Source organism: Labrus mixtus, chromosome 4 (assembly GCF_963584025.1).
Source record: "Labrus mixtus chromosome 4, fLabMix1.1, whole genome shotgun sequence".
Taxonomy (NCBI): Eukaryota; Metazoa; Chordata; class Actinopteri; order Labriformes; family Labridae; genus Labrus; species Labrus mixtus.
In genome coordinates this window covers 17,683,110-17,706,676 of record NC_083615.1, presented here as the reverse complement: position 1 = coordinate 17,706,676, position 23,567 = coordinate 17,683,110, and the positions used below count along the sequence as shown (strand labels likewise).

Below are 23,567 nucleotides of genomic sequence, written 5' to 3'. Positions count from 1 at the left end.
CAGTGGGTTCTTTTTAAGTCATGTTTGGTGGACATTTTGAAGAATGTTTCTTGAGGCTGTCTGGGGTGTGCAAAAGCGTCATGGCTGTTCTTTTCTTCTTCTCCTATTGTGTTGTTTTAAGCAGAATTTGTGCAATATGGATAAATGTGCAATGTGCATTATTTGTGGTTTTCATCAGTACGTGCTTCTATGTTGACACAGGGATTCTTGTTTGTTTTTCCTAATTAGAGAGAGAAGAGAATTATTTATCCGAAGGAGACAATAAAGTGTATCGCATCGTATCATAAGAGTGATTTCTGGTAAAAAACAAAAAACAAAAAGGATCTCACTTGAATGGTTTGGGATGTTAAGAGGGACTAAATGAAAGCAGAGAAACATCAGAAAAGGAGGAAGTAGTTGGTAAACAACGTGTGTAAAAGGTTCCTGTACAAAAGTGTAAACCACATGGACTCTGGTGACGATGAAGTGTGACCCTTGGTGCAACAGTGCGGCTCGTCTGTGTGTTTTTAGTCGTTTTAAACAATAACGGCGCTCTTCTTGCAGCCTGGCCGTGCAGCGCCTGAAGCGGCCGATGATTTCGGGTCAGCGGCGGAAGAATCGACATAAAGAAAGGAAAAAATAAAAGAAGCAGAAGAGGCGCAGGGCGTCCCTGCCTGAGCAAACCTGGGTTCATTTCCAGTCCTTTCAGGCGCTTCCTGTTAATGGCCCCGCCAAATGAAAAGCCTAACACTCTCTATTCTGCCTTTATCAGGGGAGTACATTTCGGGATGGGAAGTTTCTGAGTGTGACACATGGCCCCACAAAAGACCAAGGCTCGCTGAAGAATGCCGGCGCAGTTTCTACGCCTTCGACGCCTGCGGCATCGTGTCAGAGACGAGCATTAGTGATCGCTTTTTTATTAACGCTGCCATTTTTGTTTTTGTTTGGATGCAGAGAAGCCCGCAAGGACTCTCTGATATTTGTGTTTCGCCCCCCCCCCTCCCCCCCTCCCTCTCCCTCCTCCTTTCTTCTTTCTTTGACGCTTTTGTGCAAAAGAAAAAAAAAAAGACAGCAAAAGTGAAATCTCCACAATCAACTTCCAATCGACGCTCCTCTCCTTTTCTTCCTGACTCCTTTTCTTCTGACGCTTGCTGCCCTTTGGCTCCGGTCCTGGCCTGCTTTCTCAGCGTCTAATTCCGATGTAGGTCATTTTACATTCGTTACCTTCCAAACACGGGATTGTCCTTAATGTAATTTGGAGAAAAGAGAGGGATTGAAGGAAGCGACTCTTAAGAAAACGAGACAAAGAGATATAGATTAGTGCTGATAATAAGAGGGGGGGGTGGGGGGGGGGGCAGTATTGATTGGGGGACAGCAGAGGAGTGATGTTGATCCGTGTCGAGTCCAACTTTCAGCTATTATCTGCGGGGGGGGGGGGGTGGGGTGTGAAAGGGGGGCTGTGTGTGAATGAGTCTGCGTGACAGAAAATATGGACGGATGTCGCTGCTCCTGGCACAGATGGTGCACACTGTCTGCAGGTTTCTGCACTTTGTGTTTTTTCGAACCGTTTCTCATCAGTCACTTGAATCAGGTCTGGGAACCATGAACCCCCCCCCCCCCAACAAATTTAAAACATCACAGGCGAAGAACATTATCAAATGGAAATGTACTAAATAGGAAAAAGAAAAAAATGACTTCTGGTTTGATTTCATTACATTTTAAGTAATATGACCTTGAGTTTCATATCTGCAAAGATGCACACAGCCATATCCTAAATAAGTCCACCTAGCGTTCTTTTCCAGGCAGAAAAGCGCTGGCTTTGCACGTAGGAGTGTTTTCATGAAGCGCTGCACGTCCTTCCTGTTTCTATGACAACGGTCTGTTGATAACATCCACTGTTTGACCGACTCTGCTCCGTTACTTTTTACTGCATGTTTTATATTTGATATTATACATAAGCATGCTTTTCCAGGCTGTGTTAGCATAGCAAAAACAAATTTGACTGTCCAAGTGCATTCTGGGTAATGTAGGCAGCAGGTTTTGCCATGGAAGATGGAGAGTAGAAAGACGTTATCGGTTGTTTTGCTTCATCATTTTGTATCTTTTCTTGATCTTTGGATCATATTTTTTGATGGTTGAGGATGTTGGAGCGAGCGTTGAGGGGTTTGTGTGACAAGGTGGGGCAGGTGGGGGTAGCGTTCTGCGCTCAATCTCTCCATATCCATCTTGTCTGAGCTCCATCGGTATCATCACGGCATCAGTCACATCCATGTGACATGCTGCTCTGAGAGGTGGCGGCGGCTGCTGATGGCAGGTTATTGATGCAGACGAAGAGGTGGAGGAAGGAGAGCGTTTCAGTTTCAGGTGCACCGGACTGAGAGATGTGACTTGATCTGCCTGTCGGAGCGTGGCGGCGGCGGCGACAAAGATGATGTCAGGGGCGAGCAGAGATGAAAATAAAGACGGACAAGCTCATGAGTGTCCGTGTGGCTGAGCGAGGATTCGTAGTTCAGAGAAAAGTTTGATGAGGCACACGGATGCATCCCCAGCTGTTGAGCTGCGTTTGAGGACGCTGGAGACACAAAGTGAGGTTAAGACAAATGGACAGTTTGGACATCTCTCCTTAGGATCGTCCTCGTTGTCAAACTGACCACCTGCTTCCTCAAAAAACACAACTGACAGGTGTAAACATCCCGAAAAAACAACAACTTCAGGGGCGAGTCTCGACCCCGGACACGTACGTCTACTCAGACTGAGGATAGACGCCTCAGTCAGTGTGATAAAAAGTAGATCTCAGGTCAAAGTTCAGAGACAATCCTCTCGTCTAACTCTGATTTAATTCCACTTGTTTGGACTTTTCTTTTCAACGCTGGTCCATTTGACTTTTGTTTATGTAAACTGAAGGTGATAGGAAGTGATGTCTGTGGAGTTTCTTCAGCAAAAAACAAACATTTCCTTTTCTGTCGGTTCTTCTCCTCAGAGCTGAGAATGTTAAGCGAGTCCAGTGGCTGAACACCGCTCTCAAGGAAGTCAAATTACTTCAGAAACTACGTCAGGAAGAAGGCCGGGTTTTTCCAGCCATATTCAGAATGACGTTTCAAACTGCGATATTTACACCCCTGTGACGTTTTGCCCTACGTTATGTAGTAACATAGGTGTTACAGGGGCGAGGCAGGATTGCCGGAGCCAGCGCGGTGGCGCAGCGCTGTGCGTGTACATGGCCGATTGTGTGTGTATGTGGAGCTCACACTGTGCTGTGCTCTCTCTTGCTTCCGCAACGCCGTAAGTTTATGTGAATTCACAGACATGGACACCAATATTACGCTGATGTGGAATCACCAATGTGAATGTCTTAAGGAGCAGTTACTGCTCGTCAAAAAAAAGGCTCCTCCTGGGGCAATGGTGGCGCAGTGGTTGGTGCGCGCCCCATGTATGGAGGCTATAGCCTTCCAAGCGGGCAGACCAGGTTCAAATCCAGCCTGTGGCTTCTTTCCTGCATTTCATACCCCATGTACTGCCCTTTCTGCACGTTCCAATGTACAGGATTTGACAGCCACACTCAAACAAAAGTCCTCCAATAAAAACACATTTTTGTCTTTTCTTGATTTGACTTGAGTTCCTTTCGTTTTGTTTTTGTAAAACTGCAATATTACACAGAGAATAACAATATTTCAGTACAGATAACAAGTATGCATATACAAAGTCAAAGCATTGCTATGTAAATTCAAGCAAGCACAGAAACGCATAAAAACACTGCTAAGTCAACACAAAGCTACATGCTATCGTAACCATGAGGAAAACAGTTAGCTACTACATTTAGCATTAGCTAAGAGCACATGAAAGACAAAAACAACTAAAAGTTTCTGACTTGAATTTGTGTTAATTTCTCGACAGTTTTATAATGAACTGAAAATAAAACTTACAGACAAATGGTCTCCAAGGCAGAAGCGTAGCAGAAAACCATTCAGCAGCAACATGCATCCTCTGTCTCTCTCTGTCCTTCTGACTGCAGCATGTGACTTAATGAACTAACCAATGAATGGCAGTATAAACCATGAACTAACGTAAAAATGAAATGTTTTTAATCTTTTAAATCTAATTTATTATGACCACTTATTTTAACATTTTTAACTTAATTTAAATTACTGACTTCAAAATAAAGGCAGCACACCCCTCTCTCTCTCTCTCCCTGATTTCCAACTCTATCCACTGTCCTATCTCTCCATTAAAGGCACAAAAAGCCCAAAAATAAATCTCTAAAAAAGACTTACCTAAACTCTATCATCCAGGTCTACACTCCCTCCTGTCCTCCTCCTGACCCGCTTTGCCAATGAAAGGCGTCTGATCCTACCTTCACAACAGGGTCCTAAGTCTCTAACTAGACTCTTCTCCTCTGTCGCCCCCTGGTGGTGGAACAAACTACCAAACTCCATTTGATCTGCAGAGTCCCTTTGCACCTTTAAGAAAAAGCTAAAGACCCAGCTCTCATAAAAAGCATGACAATGACGATGGTTTTGTTGGAAAATGACGACACTCAAGAACAGCTGACGATGTTGTGCTCTGCCTCTGGTCACTTCCTGTCAGCACCTCTGGTCACTATTTTGCAAGCGTCAAGGCAAGAAGACGTGAGTGTGATTTAAGAACAGTTTGTGATCAGGCTTAAAGCTACCACACATATGAATATCTACTGAAAGACTTTGTTTAAAGTGTGAGATAGAATAAAAACAATCGAGAGGGGTCAGAGGTCAAATTAGCTTCACCTGTGTGAAGTGTACTTTAACCTTTCATTTCCAACTGCTTCAGAGGTTAGAGCTATATTCAAAGACATGTCACCGTGTTTTCACCTGTAATATTAAACCGTATTTGAATGTTTCATTAAAAAAAACTGCTGCCTTCATACCGACACACGTCACCTCATTACCCCGTTGTCTCCCGCAGAAACACTCATTCCTCCCGCTGCAGCTTCTTTATTCTGAAAATGTGCTCGTAGTCGCCGCGAGCACGTTTTCCAACTTCTAACTCCAACGGGGTGAAGTAGGACGACCTCTTTTTCTTCTTCCAGCGCACGTTGCCATGGTGATTTGTAGTATCAGAGCTCCATTGATGATGGCTTTTTATAGTCGTCACGCGCGCGCCGTCCTCAGAGTCGATTGAAGCAGGCTCAGATCAGCTGTTGTGCCTCCAGGTTCAGAAGAGTTCAGGGTTTTTTGTTTTTTTCTGTGTGTGTGTGTGTGTGTGTGTGTGTGAGGCCAGAACATGACTTTCACTTGTGCTCAGCTTCATTATTTGCTCCTCGCACACCGGTCGATAACATCTGATTGGGCCGCGTGCTCGTTCTTTGTGTTCTGTTGATGCCTCCAAAGACACGCAGTTGAAAACAGTTGTGAACCTGGAGTTGCTCAGAGGAGGGACGCGGCGTCTCGGCTCTCATTGTCTCACCTGTTCACTGCACGTTATTAACCTCCGAGCAGATAAGAAGAAAGGCTTGTTTGTGCTGGACACCGCGTCAAGAAAATGGTTTGATTGATGCTACATAACACGTCTTTGAATGCGAGTGGTCGTCAGTTAGTACAAACGCAGTCACCAGCGTTATTTAACCTCTGCAGAAATAAAAACACACAAACACAGACACAGACACACACACACGCACACACACACACGCACACACACACACACACACACGGAGTAGCACTTAGCGCCCAGTTAAGAGCTATTTCAGGGACACCTTCTATTTCCTCCTGCAAACAGCGTGTCAGCACCTCTCGCCATTAACGATCACTCTGTTCCATTAAACGCTAACGAGCGGCAGCGAGAGCTGGGCTGCCGCCGCTCCAAATTACACAAATACAGCCGTAATCAGCTCTCAGTGTGACGCTCTTCATGTCACAAAGCTCGGGCCAGGAGGAGGCCCGTCCTCAACGCGCGCACAGATAATGAACAGAATGATTTGTCGGGGAACGAGAGGAAGAGGAGGAAAAGAAAGACCAGGACGTGCATGTTTCCAAAACACAATAAAAAACATTTGGAGGGGAAACATCAGGAAATACTAACGCTTTGGGAATAAAGAAAAGACGACTGAAACAAAGGACGAAGAAAGAGATGAAGACCGGGGGAAATAAAGATCTCAAAGACCGAAAATTCAGAATAATGTAAGAAAGTATTGAACAAGTGAGGGAGGAACGAAAAATAGAGATGTAAGGAAAAAATTAAGGACATCCAGATTTTAAAGAAAGCATCTTTCAAACGAAGACATATGTTTTAAAGGAGGAGTTCACACATCCAGCTGTCTCATGAAGAAGCTGCGCAGGACGTCAAACCGTCACACTGAAAAGAACAAAAATCCCGCACACACTCGACGAAGGTTCAGAGGAATCACGTTGGGATTTTCTTTCTAATAAATTGGTGACGCCGAGCAGAAGCAGCATGCAAATAAAGAGGAAAGAATGAAAGGAAGGCAGGAGGAGAGAGAAGGAAAGAATTAAAAAAATAAAGGAAGTACGATAACATTTAGAGAAAAAATGCAGGGAAAGGAGAAGGATGAGAAAGCGAGCAAAGAAAAGAAGAAGAGCTGCAGGAGAGGTGAGGGGAAAGACAAGAGTAAAGATGGATACATGCACAGGGGAGAAGAGAGGAGGAAGGACGTGATGAAGAGGATTCATATGTCAAAGTCAAAATGGAAAAATAAAACGTTTTGAAAAAAGATGAATAAAAAAGAGGGCAAGAAAGACAGAAAGGAGAGAGGGACAAATCAATTGAGAAAAGAGGAGGAGTGTAAAAAGTGAATGAGTGACAGGGAGAGGAAACATGAAAGGACAAGAAACTAAAGAGAAGCAGAGTGTAGAATGAAAGAGAAGAATAATGACGGATCAGCAGAGCAAAGGAAAGAGGAGAAGAAGAAGAGGAGGAGAGAACGATGGAGGATGAGAAAATGAGACATCATGTTAATTTTATATTAATAGAATTATCTGATTATAGAAATATGTAAAAGAATAAATATTCACAAAAGAAGAGAAAGCTTTCATTGTCATTATACACAAAAGTATGACATTAGAAAAGCTACAAACAACTCACATCCAAGTAAGAGGGGCGATGTGGATGTAGGAAACATGTGCAGCAGATCATTTATAATACAGAAATAATAGAGAAAAAAATTAAGTATATGTTTAATGCAGAGTCTGAAAGGTAAATATTGGAAGGTAGTGTTGTAGTACTCAGTAGTAGTAATTCAGTCTTGGTCTTGTCTCGGTCTCAGAGCATTCTGGTTTCGGTTGATGTTGTCTTGACTACATCACTAATGCAAGGTAAGAATTGTGTTTTCTGCAGTAGTTTAAATACAATTGTAAAAGAGGTAAAAGAGAAACATAAATGTATGCTCAGGTGGAAGTGTTGAAGTAGGACAGGTTGATACAAAAAAGGAAGGGAGAGAAAGAAAGGGGGGAGGTGATAATACAATTTAAAAACAGAGAAAATGTCAGGCAAAAAGAGAGCAGAAGAAAAAAAAAGGACAGAATGGAGAAACAGGAAATACACAAACATGAACGGAAGACGAAACAGAGAAAAGAGAGGAAAGACTGATGGATGAAAAGAGTGAGAAGGAGAAGTAAAGAAAGAGGGGATGAAGGGATGATAAAGGAAATGACCAAAGAATAGATGAGAGAAGAAGAAGAAGAAGAAGAAATGCATAAAGACAGAGATGAGGGAAAGGGATGAAAAAGATCAGCTGTGGAGAAAAGGGAAGCTCTAAAGACGGAGACATATGGGAGGAGGGAGGAGAGGACCGAGATGCAGGGAAGGAAGGAAGGAAGGAAGGAAGCATCTTTTACTGCATGCCTGGAGTTAGATATCTGTACGTTTGCTCATTATATGACACTGTGATTAAAGATTTGAAAGCAGCAGTCATATTCTCTAAACAACAAACTGTGTAAGAAGAAGTCTGAATGTGTTAAAGAAGAGAGACTCTCTCTGAGTCTTTGTCCCTTCATCTCCTTCCTTCATTTCTTCCCAGCGGGATTTTTGTCTCTCACAGCAGAGAAAGCTGCACCCTGTTCACCTGCTCTATCTGTCCAAACCCAGAGTGTGTGTGTGTGTGTGTGTGTGTGTGTGTGTGTGTGTGTGTGTGTGTGTGTGTGTGTGTGTGTGAGTGTGTGTGTGTGGACCTGCAACCAATCAGCACTCTGCTAACAAATAATGAAAACTCCTCCATGCAGCATGAGATCTGTCTGTGTTTGTGTGTTTCAAACAGACGCTGGGCTTAATGGGAGACGCTCTGTGGCGAGGGAGGAGCCGATGTTTTGATCGCAGAATCTAAGTTTTTCTAAAAATTCAATTGTTTCCGCTCGTCCTTCTCAGAAGAAAAAGGTAGTTATACGCACACAATGTTTCGACCAGACGTTCAAAAATGATCACCTGAAGAAGACCTGTGGTCAAAAACGTTGTGATCAATTAAATCTTTTGTGGCATTTGAGCGAGTGTGCAGGCCGATCTTCTTCCTCACTCATACTTTTTGTACATTTTCTGTTAATCCATAACTTTGTCAAACTTATTTTGTCCGGCTAACGGCGCAGGCAACTACGATCGGGGTCATGACGCAATGAGGGTTCTTATCCAAAAGCGTGCTTGGAAAAGTGTCACGTTAATAAATGAACTCACACTGTTGGTGGTATTTTATTCACTTTGTAATCTACAATGTAAAAGGACAGTTCAGTCATTAATACGGTTGGAAAGAAGGCGGGAAAAAGGTCAATGAAACAAGAACGTTTTGAAAATGGAGAACGAGAGGAGTGGAAAAATAAAAGGTTTAATGGATGTCACAGATGAATCTAAGAGGTCTGTTTTTGAAATGACAAACAACAAATTGACTTCTTGGACCTAAGTGTGAACCAGGATCAAACTCAGGCCGGATGTTAATCAATGTCTACACGGTAGAGTCGGAGTATAGAGTGAGTCATTTGAAGTGCTCTTGTTACACAGTTGATGCCGTCTGAACGCAGAAGTTATCTTAAAACGGAAAACAGTTATTCAGACGATCACTTTGGTGTAAAAGTGGCTGAAGTGTCTGACATCATTGCAAAAAGGTTAAAGAAGTATTTTGGGGCTATTTGTGCCTTTATCATAGAGACAGGGAGGCATTACACTCGGTTGTGGTTTTTACTGATTTTGTGGATTTGTAGGGATAGTTTGGTTACAAAAAAAAACAAACTATCCTGTGTGAAACAGAAAAACACAAACAAACGTACAGATTGAGGCAGACTGCAAACTTGTGATTCCTGCAGTCTGCAGGGTAACATGACTGTTTTGATGAAAAGATTCCAGTGGATTTAAAGAGATCCATAAAACAGCTGTTACCGACTTTAAAAAGCATCTTACTCTTCAGGAGTCTCTGTGCAGATCCTTCTGTAATGTTGTCACACACTTTGGGGCAATCCCAAAACTACCGACAACAACCGCTTCACCTCGCTCCCCTGAGGCTGTGGACGCTGTCTAACTGTCTAATGTGATGTTTTTAATGCCGTTTCAATAACAAAATAAAAAGTGTGTGAGAATCAGAACGTACTGATGGGGGATGCTGGTTTCTGTAGTCCTCCTCTACAGTTTGTAGTTTTGTTCTGCAGCGGTGGGACCGGTTTGTAGGACTGTCCCGTGGCTCGGTACATGGCCTGGACCCACAGCATCCGGTCCTGCTCGTCGTCACAGGCAAGCATCACCAGGTCGCCTTCCTTCACCGCGTTGAAAAACACCCGACCACCCTGCAGACCTGAGGAGGAGGGGGGGGGGGGCAGAGGAAAATGAGAGATTCATATTTTATTTAATAAAGAGAACAGCACTAACACAACTCCAGGACAGACTTTCATGAAGGTGTAACAACTTCTCCTCTTTTTTATTTAAAGATTTATTTTTGGGCTTTTTGTGCCTTTAATGGATAGAGAGGACAGTGGATAGAGTCGGAAATAAGGGAGAGAGAGAGTGGGGAATGACATGCGGGAAGGGGGCCACAGGCGGGAGGCGGACCTGGGCCGCCCGCTTGGGACGACAGCATCCACACATGGGGCGCGCGCACCAACCACTGCGCCACCAGCGCCCCAACTTCTCCTCTTTTGTTGCTGTGAGCAGATGATGTGTTAGATGAGAGAAACCTGAAATACACCCGTGCACATAGATAGAGATGTCAGAGTGGAGGGGGGGCTGCTACACAGGGAGTGCACCAGAGCTGTAGGGGTTCGGTGCCTTGCTCAATGCCACCTCTGCAGTACTCAGGAAGTATCCAATATTTTGGTCTGCATCAGGACTTGAACCAGCGACCCTCCGGTTACAAAGTTCCTGGAGACTAATACTACTGCCTCTTTATTTTAGATAAATAGAGTCAAAGTTCACACAAACTTCCTCCAAATTTTAGATCCATGTTGTGGAGTGATATTACCTGGCTGAATTATGTTCTTAACCTGGGCAACACACTCATTACTATGGCTGAGCATTTTCATTATTTTAGGGCTGTTAAATATATCTTTTTCTGTCCATTTTAATTTTTTTGAGCCTTTGTTCATTTCTGTTTTTGTATTCCCCAACACAAAAATTGTGTTTTGCAAAAAGTTTGACTGATAAAGATGATGTACTTGTTGATTCTGACTTACAGATGAAGTGCCATAGTTTGTTTTTTGTGTCCAAACCATTTGTACGTTTTTTTTTTTTTTTTTTCCGTCTGTGGTGACTTGAGCCTCGCAGACTTCAAGTGTCTAGGTGTCTAGTCTGCAGAGGACTCTGGTCTGAAAAGGGATGAAGCAGCTGTGACCGTATTTGTTGTGATAGATAACATTACAGTCGACATCTTGACCCTGAAATTCATCTCAGAGGTTTTTTTCTGAACTGTTTGAGCCAACAGCAGTCACGCAGACAGTCAAGTGAAAAACTCTCCGATAAATACAGAGTTTAAATTGTTCTCAATGGAGAGATACAGAAAAGGGTGGAACAGAGGACTGCCCCAACATGGTATCATTGTATCATCTCTCAACTTCAAAAATATCACCAAGACTTTAGGATAAGGTGCAGAAATCCACTTGATGCTCTTTGCATATTTAAAAAAAACTGCTAAAATAATCACAGAATATTAGTTTGAGTTTTTCTAATCACTGCCTCTAAAATATATGTCTTCTCTGCATGTTGTTACAGCGTGTCAAACAGGTGTGTGTGTGTGTGTGTGTGTGTGTGTGTGTGTGTGTGTGTGTGTGTGTGTGTGTGTGTGTGTGTGTGTGTGTGTGTGTGTGTGTGTGTGTTACCTGGCTGAGGGTCGCAGTAGTCCACTGTGTAGCCCTCCAGCTGCATCAGCTCCACCGGCTCGGCCTTCTTCTCTCTGTAGCTGCACATGGCAAATGTGTACTGACTCACCTGCAGGAGACACAGACACACAGACACACAGACACACACACACACACACACACACACACACACACACACACACACACACACACACACACACACACACACACACACACACACACACACACACACACACACACACACACACACACACTGTGTTCTTAGGAAACAAACTAAAACATTTTGATTTTGATGGATTTTGAAAGGTTTTTCTAGAAAATGCTAAAAAAAACAAGGAAACGCTCAATGTGAGGACATGTTCACGATCTAATGCATTTCTATAAAGGTACAGTTTATATAAAACATCTTGTGTTTAATGTGCCATTTCATAATTTTCACTGACGATCACGCTCCAGTCAGATCCTCCTGCAGTTTCCCCCCTGAGCTGATCTGAAGACACATTTCTAATTGATCACTTACCTGAACAAGAACAAAATATCGTCTTTTCCAGCGTTTCCAGACTCTCTGTCCCAGAGCGTACAGGTGCCTGAAAGACAGAGATCATCAAGATGTTAACTTAAAGGAAAAAATCCAGAGATTGTTCTATTTTTAATTTATGAGTTGTATGTTTTAAAGGTGAAGTGTTATACCCTTAACCATGTTTTTCTAACACTAATATGTGTCCCTAGTCTGTCTAAAAACCCCCCAATGATGAGAAAAGTCCATCCTCTCCGTCTTTAGCCTGCTCCACTTTTCAGAAAATGTGTGCTCAAACAGGCCGTTTGGAGATTTACCCTTCATGACATCACAAAGGGCAGTAACCCCTCCCCCAGGTGGGTGACACTCCCACAGCTAGGTGTTTGTTCTGCCCTCTGAGTCTGCCTTCTCACTGTAAACAATAGGACATGGAGCAAGAAAGCCCGAGACACCCAAGCCCTTCCAGAGAGGGGGCGTGGTCAGACACAGCTAATTTACATTTAAAGGTACAGACACAGAAACAGCCTGTTCTGAGCACGGCTGAAATAGAGGGGTTTATAGACATGATCAAATACAGGATCAGGATTTAGAACAAGAAACTTCACACACATGTTTTGGGGAGCTCTAAAACTTATTTAAACTGGTTGAAGAGAATATGTGACCTTTAGATATAACATCAATGAATTATAAGTAACGTTTTAGTCACGAATGATGTGCTCAGCGCTGACACCTAAACAAGTATGTTCTTCTTCTTCTCTCTAGTCCTTGACTAAAACAGCTTTTACACACAAGGGGAGGAGCCGGCCGTCCCGTCCATGTAAACACGACTCTGACAACAACACAGCCAGCGGGACTCGAGCTTCTCCCTCATGGTAGACAGTCATGACTCAGAGACACATTTACACAGGATAGACTTGATCTCTGATATATTTATGTGGAACATGTCGCACATTCTTCCTTTAAAGGGGAACTTGCACTGTCTAGCAGTGTTTTTGAACATATATTTGGGTAACCTGAGTGTCTACTGACCCACAAAATGTGAAATAAACCCATCCAGTCCTTTGTTTGTGGTCTGCATAAGTCTTACAACACAGAGAGAAATGCTCCGTTTCGTATTTGGTCGCCTTGTGATGTCACAGTGGGATTCTGATAAAAAAAACAACCCTCCCCTCCCCTTATATCTCCACTCATGGACTCCACCCAAGAGCAAAACTTTGCATGTCCACCACTTTTATTCTCGCTAGCGAAGGATTGTTGTTTACCGGGAAAACTCAGGGGGGGCTCATTGCATTTAAAGAGACACACACACCAAAACGGAGCGTTCTGAGAGAGCTGGTTTATACAGGGTCACAAACCTCCTCTGGTGCTTGATTCATGTTATATTTTGACCAAAGCACAGCACAGATGTTTCATTTAGACCACAGCGGACTGTTTGAAAAGGTGGAGAAGGGGGAGAATATGTCTTCTTTAAGGTGCTTTAGAAATAAATGTATGATTAGAATAATTTGAGGGAATGATTTATGGTTTTTAAATCACCTGACACTTTCCAGACATTGTAGATTTTTAATGTTACAGCAGGATATGTTTGGATAGAGATGCTAAATGTTTTATTTTCTGTCTCACTGGACGTGTTCATGTAGCAGTTGAGTCGTCTGCCACATACGAGAGTCTTTAAAAGCTCCTCAATTCATCTGATTTTCTATCACAATACCACATTACAGCATTATTACTCCCCCAGCTGTGAACTCTATTACCACATTAACCCCCTCCCCCTCCTCTAAAGAAGAAGCTAAAAGGAGAAAGTAATGAGTCCTGCACTCAGAGAGCCCGTGACACAGACAGCAGCTCATTGAGGACGACTGGAGGAAAAATGGAAGAATGACCGGCGCGGCCTCTCGATCGATGGCTGCTCCCGGGCCTCCTGAAGGCGTGGGACACAGGCAAGTGCAAGTGAGGAAAATCAATCGATGGCGAGACCTCTTTCTTCAGCCCTGCTGCCCGCCCTCAAAGAAAAGGCCTCCAGTCAAGGCTGTGGCGCGTCTAGGACTGGAGAATCTGGGCCACGGCAGGGTTAATATGTGGCACCGCTCGCCGGCCACTTGTGAAAAATTATTTGGTCGTGGAGCGTCCTTCCTGCAGGGTTTTAAGAGTTTCATTCAGCCGCACGACGCCGCGCTGATGGACTGAAGACGCCAAAGAGTTCACTGCAGGCATTTAACAGTCCTCGCTGCAAAAAAACAAAACATCTTTAACTGGTCATTTAGATGGATTTTCACTCTTTGAGGGAGAGAGGGAGGTCATGTTTTTTACTTTTGGTAACAAATGCAGGAGGAAGTAGAGTTTCATTACATCCATAGATGTCAGTGACTGAATAGAGCACAGTTATGATAAGATAAAATGTTTTATAAGAAATAATCCTGCATTATTAAAATATTCCAGATGAAGAGTTTTTGTTGCATTAAATTGAGTGACACAATATTTAATTCAGGCAGTTCAGTCTCTGCTGAAAATAAAAGTATTAACGTTGAACATACCCGTAAAGGAAAGAATCTAATCTGCAGAAAATAAAATAAATATACTTTTGTTTTTAATCTTCAGTCTTTGTAGATCGACTCCAATAAAAAACAGGATGATTTGAATAATAATGGGATAAGATCTCCACAGAAGGGGAAATCCAAGTTAAGCAGCAGTAACAAGACAAAAATAAGAAGAAGAGTTCTAAAATATTCTCCTAAAATGCAGCTTGTTTAAAATCTATTTTAATTAAAAGTTACTTATATTGCTTTCACAAATTCTTGCAGAAATCTCCTGAAACACTCCTGATATTCCCTCGAGGAGCAGCATGTGTGAACGCCTTTCACCTAAACAGACAAAATGACCCCTCACTCAATCACGTCTGGGTCAATTCCTGCTTTTGGTACTTTCCCTTTCTGTCAAGATTCTGCCGTTTGTAAATTTGTCTCAGCGCTCGAAAGTGTTTCACATCTTGTAAATGTGTTTAATAAAATGGCAATGTGTACTGTCCTTGGTAAAATGGTTTTGGTTTTGTAAATTTGTTTTATGAAATGTAGAAATGTTTTTCAAAATGTAAATTTGGAAGTCGGAAGTATAATCATGAAAATGGTCGACTGCAGGGTGTTTTATTCCACTGCCATCACAGTTCTGATTGGGTGTTCAACCTTCGAGACGAGCCAGACAGAAAGCGAGCATTTGAATCTCACAACCGCTGCTTCTCACACTGCGCATCACACTGCGAGCATCTGAACAGGAGACACTCAGTGTCCTCTGGTCCAAACAGAGTCTCACATCATGGTCTCTTCTGGTCCAAACAGAGTCTCACATCATGGTCCCCTCTGGTCCAAACAGAGTCTCACATCATGGTCTCTTCTGGTCCAAACAGAGTCTCACATCATGGTCTCTTCTGGTCTAAACAGAGTCTCACATTATGGTCTCTTCTGGTCCAAACAGAGTCTCACATAATGGTCTCCTCTGGTCCAAACAGAGTCTCACATCATGGTCTCTTCTGGTCCAAACAGAGTCTCACATAATGGTCTCCTCTGGTCCAAACAGAGTCTCACATCATGGTCACCTCTGGTCCAAACAGAGTCTCACATAACGGTCTCTTCTGGTCCAAACAGAGTCTCACATAATGGTCTCTTCTGATCCAAGAGATGTCAGTTTTTTAGATTAAAGCTTCCCAGTAAAAAAACTAAATCAAACTACCTAAATAAAAACATAAGATGCCAACCATCAGCAGGTCTGTCACAGATTGTGTCTTTAATAAATCAGAAATGACAGAGGGCAAGTTTAAACACATGAAGAAGAGCCAGGAGACCTGCTCGACTCACTAAGAAGCAAACACTGACCCCTTGTGGTTTCTTTTGGAAACTGCACCCAAAATTTAGCCTTCCTATAGTCCGTCTATTTAGATGATGTAAAGGAGTTTGGGAGACGTTCTTTCTTTTAACGGACTAAAAGCGAGGGAGGAGACCCGTTACTAGTCTTTCTCATGGTGCTACAAGCCTACATGTGCATTTGAATAACTTAAAAAGTATTATTAAGAAAGTACAATGTAGAAGTTTTAGTGAAGTATTTGGACTGACGCAGACTGTTAAGTTTTGGTTTAAAGGACGTGAGGAAGTTTTACTTCAACAAAAGAGAACGAAAAGCTGCATTAGATCCAACAGGGAACCTAATGTTGAATTCTTCAGAGTACAGACATCAAGAATAGTCAAGTTAGTGACCTCAGACACAAAAATATATAACATATATATATAACATATAACAAAAATATGATTTAGGGGATTATAAAAAGATGAAGTAGAAATGATTTTAAGCACATTATGGTCATGTACTTCATTTTGTTATTCGTTATTAACAGTTTATCTGGAGTTTGTGCTACAATCTGAGAAACAGTAAACAGGATATTTAAATGTGAATGTTCCCATTCAGTAATTGACATAAAGGCTGGTTCACACACAACACACTTTTCATCATCACAGGTCGTGGGTTTGTAAATTATGTTTTGCTGCCATCTGTTGGCAGAATTTGAGAACTGCACAACAAAAATGCTGCCTTAACCTTTATGCCTTAAAGGAGCAACACATAAGATATCTACTGTTGTTTTTTTAAAGAATTACAAAAAAATAAATTGGAGGAAACAAAAGTCACTACAATCCATCCATCCATTTCATTCCACTTATCCAAGGTTGAGTCAGGGTGGCATCAGGTGAAGTAATTCAACCCAGATTTCCCTCTTTGGGGCTCCTTCTGGGGGGATTCTGAGGGGTCCCCATGCCAGACGGGATAAATAATACCTCAAGTGAACTCTGGGTCTATATACCCCGGGGTCTCCTCCCAGTTGGGCTTGCCCCAAAACCTCCAAAAGGGGAGGAGTAACGAATAAAAGACAAATCAGAAAGTGCCACCGCTGCTTTAAAAACAAAGATCATCTCCACTCTGCTGATCTTTGCTTTAATCATTTCTACACAAATAAACTTTAGTTATTGTTATTTCAAACTGCAGAACAGCACAGGAAGAGTTTTCAAATCAGAAATTAGAGCTTAAAACAGTGTGCATCGTTTAAACTATATAGTACGGGCTGCAGGTCTGTAAAGTGATGCTCTGTGAGTTAGTCAGCAGTTGTTGGCCGTTGTTCATCTTATTTAAAATGTGGTGTAAGCTCAGGCGGTTTGTATTGTTCCTGAAGTTCTTCACTTTGATTTAGCAGACGCTGCATATTGAAAACGTTGGGCCAAGCTTCCTCTTGTAGAACCCACATTGCTTTCAAACTCTCGCCCTTTAAATAAAACAGGACGAGCTGAATGTCTTGCTGGTCCACAGACAGAACAGGAAGTATGTTAGAGCTAGCAAATGTTAGCATCACGACTGACGAGCAGAAACAGGCAGCGAGCCCAAAGAAGGGTGAGACAGAAGAACACAAACTGTGACTTTATGTACGTCTGATAAGAGAGAAGAGATGAAGGGAAATCAGAACAATGCACAGAAAAGAGTCACATGACAGAACCAGGAGCTAAAGGAGAATCTGTGCAGATGCTCCAGAATCAAACATCAGTTTATAAAAGAGCAAAAAGATTTTGATCAAGCATATTAAACATATCTGAACTGTGACACAGTTACTGATGAAGTATTTATGTTCAGGACAGGACTTAAACTAACAAGCTGTGCTCCTCAGATTGAGCTCACACTCTTTCTGTTTCCACTTTTCACCAGCAGGGGACGCTGTCAGCCTGAAAATAAGCCAGACAATCTCTTCATTAAAAAAAACAGAAACAACATATTAAACTGTGTTTCCTTTTTTTTCAAAGTGTTCTTCTTTTAGTTTGTTTTATTATTTTTAAAGTGAGCTCTTGTACAGGTTGATGGAAATCCTTCAAACTGAGAGATGACCGACTCCACCACTCAGACACCGCCATGTGTCAGTTCTTTGGTTTTTCATGTAATGGAAGTAATAAAGGTATAAAGGTAGTTACAATGAGAAGACAAGCAGAGGGGTGGGAAAAAGGAGCTGGAGGGGGGGGGGGGGGTGGGGGTGGGGGGATGAGAGTCTGTGACTCACCCGCTGTGCTTCATGTTGGGCGGTTTGTCCATGCGGACGGCCAGTTTGATCTTCAGCTCAGAGTCCTGGCTGTTCTTTGGGACGACCATGCGGTGAAACTCGGTCTGCTTCGGACTGTTGGTGGTCGGGTTCAGGATCACCTGAGGAGGGGAAAAACAGATGGAGGCAGGGACGGGTTAGAACGTGTCGTTCTAACCCGTTACGGCACGTTCTAACCCCGGTTACGGCCTAAAAGGTCAAGGTTGTTACAGTCCAAGTGAGTGACAAGCCCCCTAAACCCAAGATGATGATTCTTCAGTGATGTTTATGGTTTTGCTCTTGACTCGGCCTGCATCCCTAAATGTCTTGGTCTTGACTCGGTCTCGATCTCGATCTCTAAAATGTTTTGTCTTGTCTCAGTCTTGGAGCACTCTTGTCTCAGGTATGTCTTGGTCTTGTCTCAGTCTGGATCCCTAAATGTCTTGGTCTTGACTCAAACTCGATCCCTAAATGTCTTGGTCTTGACTCAAACTCGATCCCTAAGTGTCTTGGTCTTGTCTCGGTCTCGCCCTGTCTTGGTCTTGGTTCTGTCTCGCTCTGTCTTGGTCTTGACTTGGTGTCAGAGCTCTATGGTCTTGGGTATGTCTTGGTCTCGGTTAGTGTGGTCTTGACTTGCCTAGGATGTCTCTCTGCTCAGTCTCTCTCTCCAGACGCTCTTATGAGGGTTATTAAAGATGGAAAAGTGGATATCAGACACCTTTTTATTCCACCAAACTGAGATATTTCCTCCTGATAACAGTTATTGAAACACTCCGAGCTCTGCGAGAATCAGTGTCCTTCATCAGTCTGCTTCCTAAACACAACACAGACCGTCTGAAGCGTCCGTCTCTCACTCAGTCAGGATTCTGTTTGTGTCTTAAGTGACTCTACAATTCACTTAGCAGTAGGCCTGGGCGATATGACAAAAAAATGTTATCACGATAAAAAAATTCACATCAGTCGATATCGATAATTATCACGATAATTGTCAATAATTATTTCTTTCAAATTTAAAAGCTGATTTTTGTTCCTGAGTGAAAGTTGAAGAAACCAGATGGTTAATTATGGTTTAATTATTCTTTACTGTAAGAACATGACCAACTATAAATAAACAGAAACATTTCAGCATCATAAGCTCAGTGAACGGAGCTGGAAAACGCTGATATGACAGTTTGCTGCTGGGGAGTCACACTCACTGGCCCGCTGGGGTCCACACCATAGACTGTTTATATTATTTACAATACGGTCCACACTAACATTTGTTTTGGACGTTTGGATATTTATTTCCTTCGGTGGTTTTTAATGGGTCATATCGTTTCAAATGGGGGAAAAGTGAGTATTAGCTGTTTTAGCTTCAATTCCCTTCGGCACAGCTTACAGATCCCTTTACTCCGTTTTTGTCAGACTGTAAATAGCCAAAATGTCTCTAAACTCCGGAAGTTGAGCGACCTTTCTTGTCGTCTTGTTGGCGGTGTTTTCTCCTGCTTTGAGTCGGAAGGATCAGCGTTTCCTTCAGTGCCGCGATCGCTAATTTCGGCTGTATTTTCATTCCGCTCTGAGCGTCTGTAAGCACGCTTACCCATATCCCTGCGACATGATTGGCTGTTCGTTGTCATTTTCTTCTTCTCTTTAGTATCGGGTGGCATCTAGCGATAAAAGGCACATTAGCGTAAGGAGGAGCCGTTTTTGTCGCTGTTTTGTAAGCGAGCAGCAGAGTTTTAAATCTGATGCGAGCAGTAACTGGGAGCCAGTGTAAGGAGATGAACAGCGGAGTGACATGTGCTCTTTTAGGAAGGTTGAAGACCAGTCGTGCTGCTGCATTTTGTATCATCTGCAGGGGTTTGATAGTGCATATAGGAAGACCTGCCAGTAGAGAGTTGCAATAGTTGATGCGTGATATCACAAGAGCCTGTACCAGGAGCTGTGTAGCATGTTCTGACAGGTAAGGTCCGATCTTCCTGATGTTGTACAGGGCAAATCGACATGACCGGGCAATCGAGGCTACTTGAACCTTAAAAGTTAGCTGGTCATCAATCATGACACCCAGGACTCATGCTTACATCTCAAGCTGATCCTGCAGCTCTCTGTCCTGCACTGTCCAATCAGAATCAGTCAATAATTAAGAGATAACCCCTTCAGTGCTGGTTTCTTTTCTCCAGGGGAAGTTACAGATGATTTTTGATGTCATGATGAGCCCCTCCTCAGCAGTTCTGATCCTCTTTGAAGATTGTTTTGCTCCTCCTGTAATTAGTCTTTAAAGACTCTCAGTGATCCAGCTCATGGATTCATAAACACATCTGTTACGTCAAAGGCAACAGGACTCGCTTTGATCGCTTTGAAGATGTTTTGCTCCTTTACTCCTTCAGGTCACTTCAGTGAGTTCACCCGGCTTTTTTTATTGGACTAGTAAAAAGTCAGGGTGTAAAAGGATCTGGAAAATGATGTCAGAACGTTGGATTTAGTCAGAGCTAAAAAATAATCCCAAGAAATGTATCATCTCCCTTCAAATCCAACACAAACTCACAGAGTCTGTAGGTACCTGAGGTGACAGTAGGAGGGTTGAGTCACTGCAGAAAGCTTGAGTGGTGTCAGGAATCAATAAGAAGTAAACAGGTAGCAGCTTAAAATCAGACGTATTTTCAGTAATTAGTCCTTCTTCCTTAGGCTTGGGTGTCTCTGTCTTTCTCGCTCCATGCCCTATTGTTTACAGTGAGAAGGCAGACTCAGAGGGCAGAACAAACACCTAGCTGTGGGAGTGTCACCCACCTGGGGGAGGGGTTACTGCCCTTTGTGATGTCATGAAGGGAAAATCTCCAAACGGCCTGTTTGAGCACATATTTTCTGAAAAGTGGAGCAGGTAAAAGACGGAGAGGATGGACTTTTCTCATCATTGGGGGGTTTGTAGACAGAATAGAGACACATGTTAGTGTTAGAAAAACATGGTGAAGAGTATTTTGCATAATATGTGACCTTTAAGTTTTTAGATTCAGCCTTTGGTCTTCTTATTCATATTTATTATGTTTTAAAGCGTCACTTAATGTGTTTTTATGGTTGTCCTGTCTTGTGTTGTCCTTGTTTTGTTGCACAGAGCTGTGTGCTTTCACTTTAGTTAAATGCATTTGTCCCTCTGTGGACAATTAAAGTACATCTTATCTTATAATACAGGCAGCGACCTGACTGAGGTCTTACATAAAAGAACATGTTCTGAGTTGCTGTTTTTTTCCATTGTGTTTCTTCTTTGTTGGGAGATAAAGTGCAGTTTAAGACTCACCCGGCCGAGCTCCTTGTCCTCCAGAGCCAGGACTCCCGTACTTTCTGTGAACAGCTTCACTTTGACCGAGGGCAGAGGGTGAGTCGTGGTGAAGTCCCCCTGAGTCCCCCACCTGAAGACACAAAGATCCTCTTTAGAGCTGCACAGACACATACAAGACAATCTGATGAGTTTTCTGTTCATGCAAGGAAGTACAGAAACACTTTTTTTGAGGTTGTGGACAATTGGAAGAAAGGGTAAAATGGAACAAAATTAAAAATCAACATTATTTGTGACATTATTTTAAAATGTATTTTCAGATGTTATTCATGACAGCATATCGAAATCTGTGTGTTCATTTTTTTCCAATGCAAATTAACACACACGACTGTAGCCAATCAGAAACACTGCCTGCCGCTCTTAAAACTGAAATTGTTCTAAATAGAAAAAAGACAACCAGGAAATGAATTTAAGTCATTTTGTAAGGTGGGGGTCCTTGTCTGAGGCTATGGTTTTAGGGAGGGTTCTTGGAGTGGCAAAGTTTAGGAACCCCAGCTCCCCTGTGTTAGCCTGTTGCTAAGTTTTTGCTAACTCTTCGCTCCTCTACAGCTACAACCCATTTATCCATATATGGTCACTTCTGTCTACTGAAAACCAAAATGGTGACTGCTAAAGTGCAAACTTTGAAGCTGACAAACTAAAGAGTGATGTCATGGTGACTACACCCACTTCTAAGACAATCCTGAAATGTTTGAGAGCATGGATTAATCTGTTGGCTAATTTTGTTTCTAGAGCTTGGATTGAGAATCAGGCCTGCTGGTTTTGTGTCATTTTGTAATTTGTTACTATAAATCGATTGATTGATTCATTGAAGAATCAAACCGCGGTGTAACGGTTTGTCAAAAGGCTTAAAACCCGCCTCAGCTCCAGCTCTCAGTCTGTCGTTAGGTTGACTGAAAGTTAGACTCAGACAGCATTTCCAGCATGGAGACCACCATGGATGGGACTCCAGCGCCCCCTGCAGCAACAGACGGGTGACGACACTCAGGCTTCATACTTTAATATTTACAGTCAGTATGGAGGAGCCCTGCAGCAGGAGACTTTAAAGCTGACGTAAATGGAAGACGGAAGTTATTTTCCTCCTCTGCATGTACCTACATGTACAACACGCTGAGCTGATTGGAACATGATTAAAAGGAGAGTACTAGATTTGTAATAAACATGAAGAAACAGTGCTCGACATCCTCAAATAAATAAATATGTTCTTAATACAAAGGTCCTCAGGGATCAAAAAGCTGTTACACTACGAGTGCAGGTCTCATCGGAGCGATTGGTCGACGGTGTAATCACAGCTAATCATGTTGTCTGTGTAATTAAAGTTAACTACAATGTCATTAAGTGTGCGCCATCGTTATTAGAGATGAAGGGTGCGGGGTAATCATGATGAAGGTTACACGAGCTGCAGTGAAGTCGGCTCACAGCAGAGGATCCGTCGTGACCACAGAGGGGTTCAGGTGACGCCGAGCTCGTCTAATTGGCTGTTTGGTGGAGTTCACGGCTGACAGAAAGAAAAGAAAAGAAAAAAGACCTGCCCAAGCAGCCGGATCATGTGAAAGGGCAGCCTCGTTACTGTACCGACCCCCTCTGTTCAACGGGCATCCAACGACCAAAAAACTGCTACAGAATGTACAGCAATGAGTTCCTGAGAGTAGCCGGCATGGTGCAAAACTCTAAATTATAAGTACATCAAACATCTAATGCACGTCGTCTATGTTGCTGCAGCAGAAAGTAACAAGTCCCTCAAAGGCTTCAATACATTAAATCTCATTTAATGACTGTTACAAACCAACTATTATGGCCTCAGATTTTTTTTCACACTTGCAAAAAATCTAGGAATGCAGGATATTTCCTTATAGCAGAGAACTTTCATACTGTGTTAAGAGAGCTATTACTGGGGCGGCAAATAGCCTAGAGCAGCAACTGGTGGGTCGGGACCCAAAAGTGGGCAGCTATGTCTTGTTCTTGCGGGTAATTAAATCAATCAAACCGACAGTATCATGTAAGTTCTATCTGTGGACATGTTGTTCGCAAACTCTCACATTCTGTGCTGTTTTCACATCGTATTAGCTAACACAACAAGGGTACTCCTGGAGGCTTCCATGTTGCTTTTCTGACTTCTTACATACTCGTAACTGGAACTTGGTCAACTCGGGTGAGACGTCATTCCCAGCTGTGGTATTGGACTTCTGAGGTAAATGGACTGACGCATTAAACGAACTGTGGAGGAAAATAGTTTCAATGTCCAAACGTCCCACCGCTAACGTTTAAGTCCAGTCTCATTGAAATACCGAAGACTTTATTGTCTCGTCTTTATCCTGGAGAGATGTTTGTTGACAAACATTTTTTGTCCTGTTTTTTGTTTCCTGGACAAATGATGACGTGTCTGGATCCCAC

General features: G+C 42.7%; 1 protein-coding gene across 6 annotated transcripts in view; it reads right to left on the bottom strand.

Moving 5' to 3' along the window:
* Window positions 1-23,567, bottom strand: part of cadps2 (Ca++-dependent secretion activator 2) — a 300,078-nt gene that overhangs the window by 191,750 nt on the left and 84,761 nt on the right. For all 6 annotated transcript variants that reach the window (XM_061037051.1, XM_061037053.1, XM_061037052.1 and 3 more), the window contains exons 7-11: window positions 21,135-21,246; window positions 17,846-17,985; window positions 11,770-11,836; window positions 11,250-11,358; window positions 9,533-9,733 (exon numbers count right to left, since the gene is read on the bottom strand). In XM_061037051.1, the coding sequence (XP_060893034.1) occupies window positions 9,533-9,733; window positions 11,250-11,358; window positions 11,770-11,836; window positions 17,846-17,985; window positions 21,135-21,246 (629 nt within the window). The remainder of the gene's footprint in view (window positions 1-9,532; window positions 9,734-11,249; window positions 11,359-11,769; window positions 11,837-17,845; window positions 17,986-21,134; window positions 21,247-23,567) is intronic.